A 10,049-nucleotide genomic window follows, 5' to 3' on the forward strand; every position below is an offset into this window, starting at 1 on the left:
AGTGTGTGTGTGTGTGTGTGTGTGTGTGAGAGAGAGAGAGAGAGAGTGTGTGTGTGTGTGTGTTTGCTGGGGTAATCTTCCAGTAATTCCAAGGCCCAGATTACTTAACATTATTCTTTCTGGACCGGGCGGTGGTGGTGCATGTCTTTAATCCTAGCACTTGGGAGGCAGAGGCAGGCAGATCTCTGAGTTCAAGGCCAGCGTGGTCTACAGAGTGAGTTCCAGGACAGCCAGGCTACACAGAGAAACCCTGTCTCCAAAAAACAAAAACAACAACAACAACCAAAAAAAAAAAAAAAAAACCATTATTCTTTCTGATGGTCTGTGTGTAATTTCAAGACTGATTTAGGAATTGTTCTCTAACAAGTTTAATTGTTAAAAAAAAATTGCCTAATGACACCTGTGGAACATTTATTTGTTAAATTTTGAATTGATGACTTTTTCATAAAATAGAAAAATTTCACACTGATATCAAGTAGTAATTTTAACTACCATAGAGCCAAAACCAGTTTACACTAAACCTAACAACACATCCCAAAGTGCCATCTCCCTTCTTTGTAGGGTACTTGCTGAAGGTCTGTGTGCTGGCACCTCCTGCCTTCAAGGCCCTTGCCCTTCCACTGGCTGTCCACCCATTACCACTCCTAATGTCATTCTACAAGTACACCATTTCTGCATGTCCTGCCCCTCCTGCTACTAAAAATTAATATCTAAATTTGTGGCAACCCTTTTTAAAAGATGCGTATATGCATACTACTACAGGCACAGTGGTGCCCACAGACGTCAAAAGAGAGCATCAGATCCACTGAAACTGGTGTTACAGATGGGTGAGAGCCACAGTGTCATTGCTGGGAACCAAACCTGGGGCCTCTCAGAGAGCCACGAGTGCTCTTAATTACAAACCATCCTTCCAGCCTCTGTGATAACCTTTTTTGTTTTGCCTGGTTTGGTTTGGTTTTGGATTTGGTTTGGGGGTGGGAAGTACTGTTTTGTTTTATTTTGAGACAGAGCCTTGCTGTGCAGTGCTGCTGGCTTACAAAGAGCTAAGATTACGGCTGGCCCATACTCTGTATATTCTTTTGTATTGCACTAGAACTTGCTCTGGACTTCACATCTTCAAGTGTGATGCTGTGAGAAACACTGGGAATGTGGGGAAAGTGGTAGTCTTTGACATTTTTATAATTGAATGTAAAACATCATGGCTACTATATTTTAAACAGTATAGTTATGAAGTGTAATTTATTCATAAATTCTATATTTTCTCTGAATTTTAATTTTGCAAAAGGACCTAATTATGCAGTTCTGACGTATCAGTGACAAAAAGACTTTAGAGCATAAACCTCAAATAGTACATCTTTGGGATGTAGTGTCACAGGAAATAACCCACACTTCAGGATAGTACAGAGAGGTTGGCTCCACTTTGATTCCCCTCAAAGAGATAAAGATTGAACATCTGGGTGGCAGGTTTAAGTTTATATCATTAATGTTTAGCTTGTTTCAACTAAATGTGTAATAAAGCAAATTTTAATAAACTGGTTGTTAAACTTTCATATACCAACATCGTCTAGGTTTTCTATGTCAATGAATGTTTTCTCCTGCCTTAAAATATGACTTGTGAAATATTCCACAGCAGAGTCCTGTCTGAATGCCGTCAGCATATCAGCAGGCGAGGTCCTTGCAGATCTCTGACTTTGTCAATGTGAAAATAAGGACCTCCCCTGCTCCAGCTTGCCACACCGGAACCGCCCTGCCCAGAGGATTGTGCCAGGCCAGGGAGTGAGGGCTCCAGGCCAGGGAGTGGGGGCTCAACTGGCCGTTCTCACTTAGGAGCAGCAAGTTCAATAAGCAAGGTTTGGTCTTCTAAACGGGTCACTATAGAGGACTTCCCTTGAGGACTTTTAACCACAGTCCGTGAGAATCTCCCTCTGAAAGCAGTTGCTCTTGAGGAGGCCTGATGGTAGAGCATCCTCACAACCAGGGGTTCAAAACGGGCACTTAGTATTCAGAGAGAGAGTGATTGTTTCAGTATTACAGTACTTTTCACCTGGATATGTGAGGTAAATTTCCATGTTTAATAGTTTCAAAGTAGCACTTAAATTTATCCTATGAAATATCACTTGGAGTATGATGCTGTCTGTTGTAATCTGAGCGTTTAGGATGTGGAGACGGAGGATATGGAGTCACATAGTAAGTTTGAGACAAGCCTGAGCTGAGAGCCTGTCTTAAACAGAAGTGCTGTTTTAAGTGTATCTTTACATTTTGCTATTTAATAATTGTTGATTCCCATAGGAAAATGTGAGATTCCTTTGATAAGAAGTTAAGGAATTTCTTTCTTCCTCTCTTTCCTCTCTTTTCTTTCTTTTCTCTTCTTTTTTTTTTTTTTTTTTTTTTAATTTGGGACAATGTTACTACATAGTACAGGCTGGCCTTAAATTCATGGTCCTCCTGCCTCAGCCTCCTAAAAAAATTCATTATTATAAATTGCCAGATGAATTGTGCCTCATCATTAGCCTCTTAGGAAGTAGGCTAAAAATTCTAGTCTATATAAAAATCAAAAGTGTTATTTTAATTTAAAAAAGGAGTTAAATAGTAGTTACTTTGGTATGAAAAAACCAACAGGAAAAACTTATTAATGAAGAACTCAGCAACTAGAAGACAGAATTGTGACACGAACAACTTGATGTAATCTAGCTTTTTCATAAATCATTAGTAACATGGGTCTAATATTAGGTGTGCCTTTCAGGTGAGCAACGTGGTGACGGGCAACCCTCCACAACCCTCTGCCAACCCTCCACAGAGCCTACTCTTCCCCCTCCTGTGGGGCCCCCCAAAACACAGCCTAGGCCATGAGGCGTTACATCGTTTCTTGGTCTCTGAAACAGGACAGATTAGCCATCACTGTTTTCTTTTGTGTCTGGGACTCCATGTGACACACTGTGCACATCTTCCACAAAAGCTAATGGCGGCGTGAGGTTTATGGTCAGGCTAGTGTGAGGGAGGCCAAGCGCATAGCTGTTCTCATTTTTGCTCCATCCTACTTCATTCATTTCTAGGCTTTTCTCTGGATAATCCTCAGCCTTCTCCCTCCAGCCTGAAGAGCCAACTGAGCCTGAGCCCTGAGCTCCAGGCCTCTTTGAGCACAGCTGAGCAGGGTTCATCCCCTTTGCTAAGCCCTGCCCTCAGTGGCGCTGGCACAGCCAGGATGGACAACCAAGAAGAGCAGAAACACAAGGTGGGCCACCCTTGGGACTGAGTGCTGCTGGGGTCTGGTTTGCAAGCCCTAACTGAGGAGCCCCAGGGTGGGCAGGAAAAGACTCAGCTCGCACCCATAAACCTTGTACAGATTATCAGCCAGATCAACAAGAGTCTGAGACACTTCTATCACTCTTCAAACCTAAGGCTCCATCAGACACACATTCCCTTGGTTGTATGATAAACCATTTTGGCTCTCTGGGTTTGGAGTGTTCGGCTGGATCCTGAAGATAGGTGGCAAAGGGACAGGCCCTTCTCTGCAGGACCTCACGCCTCTCCGTCTTGTTTTTCCCTTGACCTTCCCTCCTCCCTCCTTGCATACAGCGGAGTGACTTAGAGATGTTGCTAAAGGAAGCTTGGCTGGGGCTCAGGAGGCTCTCTGATGGAACTTCGTGGTGAGAAGGGGACCTGGCCAGCTCTAGAGACTCTCCTGCCTCAAGGGGAGGTCCTGGTCTTTTTGACAGGACACAGGAGTTAGAGCAGAGCTAGTGTTCCTGTAGGTCTCTGTAGTGAGGGTGCATTTTGAATATGCAGTAGAGAATTATGGAGCAGAAGATCCCAATTACTCATAGATGCCTGGGATAGCCAGTTGCCTTAAGACAGCCAACCTGGAAATACAGCTTTGCTGGCAATCAAACAAACATTTGGGGAGAGAATAGATGCTATTATTAGAACTAGAAATATTTATAAAAATAGAAAACCATTATGTAATCTCTTAGAGGATGAACTAGGGGTTTTGAGCATCAGTTAGGTATGTAATGGGTGCCCAGTAGGTGGGACCTGTCTCAGGTACCATCACGGAAAAGTGCTTTTTTTTTTTTTTCTTTTTTCAAGACAGGGTTTCTCTGTAACCCTGGCTGTCCTTGAACTCCCACTGTAGACCAGGCTGACCTCGAACTCCAGAGATCCACCTTCCTGCCTCCCAAGTACTGGGATTAAAGGCATACATCACCACCCAGTGGATTTGACTTTTTAAAAAACGTTTTATAGCACAGAATACAATCAAATGTAGAAGGCTAGAAAAGTATGAGAGCTGCTCTGATGGGGAAAGGGGCCATCCTCCAGGAACAACACAATGATACCAAGGGTGGAGCTAGGGACCAGGGCTGTCACAGTCGAGAAGAGCTGATGGGAGAATGTCCGTGGATTCTGGGGAGAGAACAGGACTTGGCTCTGAAGGATGCTGGCTGTTTGGATTACTGCGGTGCATCTTTCTGCTGGGTAGGAGACACTATAAATTCACAGCCATCATCCTGTGAGCTCCAAGCCACATAAGAGGAACACACCTGTGGTGGTTTTGATATGCTTGGCTCAGGGAGTGGCACTATTAGTAAGTGTGGCCTTGTTAGAGCAGGTGTGGCCTTGTTGGAGGAAGTGTGTCACTGTAGGAGTAGGCAATGAGATACTCCTAGCCACAAGAAAGCCAGTCTTCTCCAGTCTGCCTTTGGATCAAGATGTACAGGTTTTGGCTCCTCCTCCAGTCCCACATCAGCCATGCTCTTGCCTTGATAATGGACTAAACCTCTGAATCTGTAAGCCAACCCCAACTAAATGTTATCCCTTATAAGAGCTGCCTTGGTCATGGTGTTTCTCCATGGCAATGAAACCCTAAGACAACACCTCATTAGTCCTTTATTCTAGAGACTGAGAGAATATTGCAGACTATCTTAAACTAAATCAGAGGCACAGAGAGAAGATGTGGTCCCCAAGCATGGGACTCCAGTGGGATCTCCTTGAACACTTCTCCTTATGTGGCCTGTAAAGCATCAAAGGTTATTGTGCAAACTCAGTCTCTTCCTCCCCCCAGCACTGTCTCAGCATTCCCACCTCTGGTGGCGACAGATGGTCTTTCCCTTGGCCAGTCATTCTTGCTGCCTCTGTCAGTTTGCGTGTGACATTCACATAGGAATCATCTCAGCAGACTTGTACAGAAGCCTCATGAGGCCCCTGTCTGCTCCTCCAGCTCTGCTTGCATCCTGTGCACAGCATACCACAGTACATTCACATAGACCCCCAAAGCACCAGAGGCCCGATAGTTGTCTCTCATCCCCTCTTACTGTTCCACATCACTTTCTGTTCCTTGCCATTCCCCGTTTGCTGGCCCACTCTCTTGCTCCAAGTGAGTTTGTGGCCCGATGACACTCCTCCTGGCCTTCAGCCCTTCCCACCTTCATTCTCCACAACTACGTTCTGTCGTGATTTGCAGCCCATCATGAACTTTGAGTGTTGCATCTGCACAGTAGGCAGACACAGCCCCCATGTAGACTCATGAACTGCTTAGATAGATCCATCTTAGGCCCTGTACTAGCAAGCATAAGGGAAGCTGCTGGGAGCCAAGCCTAGAGTTGGACTGGGGTCTGCTCCCACATTCAGGAAGTCGTCAGCCAGCTCTGCACCTTGGGTTAGGCATGCTCAGAATATATACTGATAGATTCTTTATGTCTTTATTTTTGTTTGTTGTTGCTTTGTTACTTTTATGAGGTAAGTTTAACTGTTTTTTATTGCTTTTTTATGCTGAGCCATATCTTTAGCCTATGTTTAATTATTTTAATCACATATAAATATGTTTTTATTTGTTTATATTCACATTTATGGGTGTTCTACCTGTATGTATATATGTGTACCATGTGCATGCTGTGCCCACAGAAGCTGTCAGACTCTCCTAGGGCTGATGGTTGTGAGCCACCGTGTGGGTGCTGGAATTCAAACCTGGGACCTCTGGAAGAGCATCCAGGGCTCTTAATGACTGAGCCATCTCTCCAGCCCGTAATTACATGCAAATATGTTTAAACATAAACTCATAGTTCCATATATTTTAACCAGCCTCATTAATGGCAGTGATAGGGGAACATAATCCTATCACAAAACTAATAAGTCTCAGTTTTGTCTACATATATTAATATTTGAATAGAAATTGTTTTTCCAAAGAATAAGGTACAATGAGGAGGAAATATTGAGAGAAGAAAACCTCCAGGCTGGAGAGACCACTACACAGTCAAGGGGATCTGCTGCCCTTGAAGAGGACTTGGAGTCAGTTACCAGCACCTACATCGGATGGTTCCCGAATCACTTAAAACTCATCCAGTGACTTCTCCTGGCCTCTGCGGGCACTTGTACACATGTAGCACACAGCGTACATGCAGGCATGCCATATACAAATAAAATGAGTCTTCTATTTACAGTAAATCCCTTTAGGAATCATGGCAGGAATTTCCAAAACTTCTGTTAGCTTGAGCAGAGCATGTTACAAACCTCAGGCTGTCCCTGACTGGGAAAGGGTGGCATGTCCCCCAGAAATCTCCTCATGCTTCTCTCTGCCTCTTTCAGCACATGCCAGAAGATGAGGCCTATTACATAGCCAAGGAGCTTCTCGCTACAGAACGAACCTATCTGAAGGACTTAGAAGTTATCACTGTGGTAGGAAACCTTTCTCCTGAACTCTTTGATTTCTCTCGTTATGTTTTAGATATAAACACAGATGCTCCATCTTGAGGAATATCTTGACAAACTTGAGACTTACATATGAAAATTCTGTTGAATGTATTTGCCTTACAGCATGATGTCTAATCATGTCAGGATGGTCATGTTTTGCCAGGCAATGGTGGCGAACACCTTTAATCCCAGCACTCAGAAGGCAGAGGCACAAAGATCGCTGAGTTCAAGACCAGCCTGGTCTATAGAGAAAGTTCCAGGGCAGCCAGGGCAACACATAGAAACCTGCCTTAAAACAAACAAACAAACAAACAAAAATAATGTTAATGTCTTTTCATGAACTGCAAAGCTTAGAATTTATCTATCTGAAAGCTTTGATCTAGAATTGTTTCCTTAAAATTTCACAATTATACAGTCTACAAAGAGGATATATGGAATGCTGATTTCAGCTATCTTTCTATATCCTGGAGGGACTTTGCTTGGTGTCTCAGTGGGGCATGACCTGTCAGTCCCCATCCGAGCCTCTCACCGTGCCGAACTCCTCCCACAGTGGTTCCGAAGTGTGGTGATCAAGGAGGAGGCCATGCCTGCAGCCCTGATGAGCCTGCTTTTCTCCAACATTGATCCAGTCTATGAGTTCCATCGAGGCTTCCTTCACGAGGTGGAGCAGAGGCTGGCACTCTGGTAACAATGCTATGCACCCCGTGGTACTATGTGCTTGGCTCCCTCCACAGACGACTCCACCTTCTAACACTTGCACACAGTGGCTCCCACACCCTGCACCTCTACAGCACACACTGGCGGCACCTTGGGATGAGGGCTATTACAAGCAGTCTCTGAACCTTGAACCTCTGAGCTCTGAGCCTTGGTACTACCTACCCTTGACACTGTCACATGCCTCAGGAAGTTCACATCTCCAGAAACGAATTCAGAACAGCTATCTCATTGAAGTGTGTTTCAAAACCCTCTTGGAAAAGAGCAGATACATTTTATTTATCCCCATTCCAGAATAGAGAGCAGATTTTTAAAAACAACCCTTCTCCCCTGGTTCCTATCATCTTTAGAAATATGCAGTAACTGCTGCTGTCAGTTTAAATTCTTTCCACCTCAAAACAGGGACAGGAAAATCACATTTGGGAGTAGCTTCAGCTACGTAGTCAAACCCTGTCTCAGGAAAAAAAAAAACTGACTAAAGCAAGTTGTTACCATCAAATCCTGGTATTTTTCTGTAATCTTTCCTCGTATTTATAAACCTTCTTGTTCCTCTAAATCCAGGGAAGGGCCCTCTAGTGCCCACTTAAGAGATGATCATCAACAGATTGGGGACATCCTCCTCAGGAACATGCGTCAGTTAAAGGTAAGGCAGGTTAACTCAGGCCTCGTCAGTTAAAGGTAAGGCAGGTTAACTCAGGCCTCACATAAAAGCCGTGAGTGAAAACTGTGTCTGTGCTGTTCTCAGAACAGTGTCCCCTCACAACAGCATTCCCAAGAACAAGTTCATCTTCACATTCTCCACACCTGGGGGGCGCGGGGGGGGGAGCTCCTCTCCAAAGAGGGCTCTCAGCACAGCATGCACCTGAACTCTCCACTCAGCACAGGACTCTCTGGAGAGTAAAATTCTTTCAAATCTGTCCCCTGACAAGGCTCTACACTTAATAGCAGTGTTGATTCAACTGTGTTCTCCTAGAAATCATGTTCTTCAAAATGGTCTCCCAAGAAACACAGTCCATCTCAGGGTTTTCCTGGAAGGGATTTTCTTCAGAGCAGGCTTCTCAGAACATGGTTCCCCTATGAGACGTCTGCTCACAAGAGAGTCTCCTCATAACAGGCCTTCTCAGAGGAGATTCCCTTAGGGTGTAACAAGGTTCCCCTCAGAACATCAGATCCCAGGACTAGACTTCACCTAAGACCGATGAGCTTAAAATAAAGACCTCTCAGAAAACAGAAACTGTCTTCTCTAAAAGTGAATTTCCTTTAGAGCAGCTCTTCTTAGAGCAGGGCCTGTCAGAACATGGTTTCAGGAGGGGCTTGCTCAGTAGAGCCGTCCGTCCTTTTAGGACAGCTTCCCTTCAGAACAGCACCCCTCAGAAGGCTTCCCTTCAGAACCCCTTTCCCAAAGTAGTATTTCCCTGTAGCAGCCTTCCCACGTCAGAACGCAGCTCCACAGAGCGTGCGCTGGAGAAGGACAGCTTGCTAAGCATGTGTCCTCTCAGAGTTACGGTCCCCCTTAGTGCAGTGTTCTTCTCCAAACAACGTTTCCACGCCGGAGAGACAGCTCAGTGGTTAGAGCACTTGGAGTTCTTGTAGAGGACCTGGGTTGGGTTCCCAGTGCCCACAGTGTGTAAGTAACTTCAGTTCCATCTGGTGCCCTCTTCTGAGAGGGCATGGTGGTGCACATGCTTTTGTGTGTATGTTGCGGGGAGAGGGAGACAGGATTCTCTGTGTGGCCTTGGCTGTCCTGGAACTCACTGTATTGACCAGGCTGGACTCAAATTCACAGAAGTTTGCCTGCCTCTGCCTCCCTAGTGCTGGGATTAAGGTGTGTGCCACCATTGCCCAGCTGGTGATACGCACTTTTAATCCCTCCCAGTACTTGGGAGGCAGGCAGCGCCAGGACTATGTAGAAGAAAACCCTATCTCAAAAAAATATTCAGGGCTTTCCTGAGCTACACACTGAGTTTAAGGTCAGCCTGAGCTACATGGCACCTTGTATTATTTTTTAAGGGAAGAAGGAGATATAAGGCTTTTCCTAAGAAAGAGGTCTCCTCAGAACAGCATCCCTTCGATATGATTATCTTTCTTCCCTCCTTCAGAACAGGATTTCCTAATCACAGTGTTTCTCTCAGAATGGAGTTCTTGATAGCATGTTTCCCTTCAGAAAATCTTTCCTCAGAGAGTATTTCTTTCAATATAATTTCTATTTTTCTTAAAGATTTATTTATTGTATGTATATGAGTACGCTCTAGCTGTCTTCAGACACACCAGAAGAAGGCATCGAATCCCATTACAGATGGTTGTGAGCCACCACGTGGTTGCTGAGAATTGAACTCAGGACCTTTGGATGATCCATCTCTCCAGCCCTTGGTATAATTTCTTAAAATAGGGTTTCTCCCAGAGCAGGTTCTCCCCAGAATATCATTCTCCCAGAGCACTTCCTTAGACAGCTTACCCACCAGTGTCCCTCGGAATATCTTGTTCTAGCATGCATGCCCTCAGGACAGAACCCTCTAAACAGGGGTCAGAGCACGTTGTCAACGTCCCTGTTAGAGCAGTGATCCTCAGAGCACGTTGTCAACATCCCTGTTAGAGCAGTGATCCTCAGAGCACGTTGTCAACGTCCCTGTTAGAGCAGTGATCCTCAGAGC

General features: G+C 44.9%; 1 protein-coding gene across 1 annotated transcript in view; it reads left to right on the forward strand.

Moving 5' to 3' along the window:
- Positions 1-10,049, forward strand: part of Farp2 (FERM, ARH/RhoGEF and pleckstrin domain protein 2) — a 108,056-nt gene that overhangs the window by 80,470 nt on the left and 17,537 nt on the right. Inside the window, exons 14-17 of the mRNA XM_031368499.1 lie at positions 3,054-3,232; positions 6,580-6,669; positions 7,235-7,368; positions 7,960-8,041. Of these exons, the coding sequence (XP_031224359.1) occupies positions 3,054-3,232; positions 6,580-6,669; positions 7,235-7,368; positions 7,960-8,041 (485 nt within the window). The remainder of the gene's footprint in view (positions 1-3,053; positions 3,233-6,579; positions 6,670-7,234; positions 7,369-7,959; positions 8,042-10,049) is intronic.

This window comes from Mastomys coucha, unplaced genomic scaffold (assembly GCF_008632895.1).
Source record: "Mastomys coucha isolate ucsf_1 unplaced genomic scaffold, UCSF_Mcou_1 pScaffold14, whole genome shotgun sequence".
In the NCBI taxonomy this organism is placed as follows: domain Eukaryota; kingdom Metazoa; phylum Chordata; class Mammalia; order Rodentia; family Muridae; genus Mastomys; species Mastomys coucha.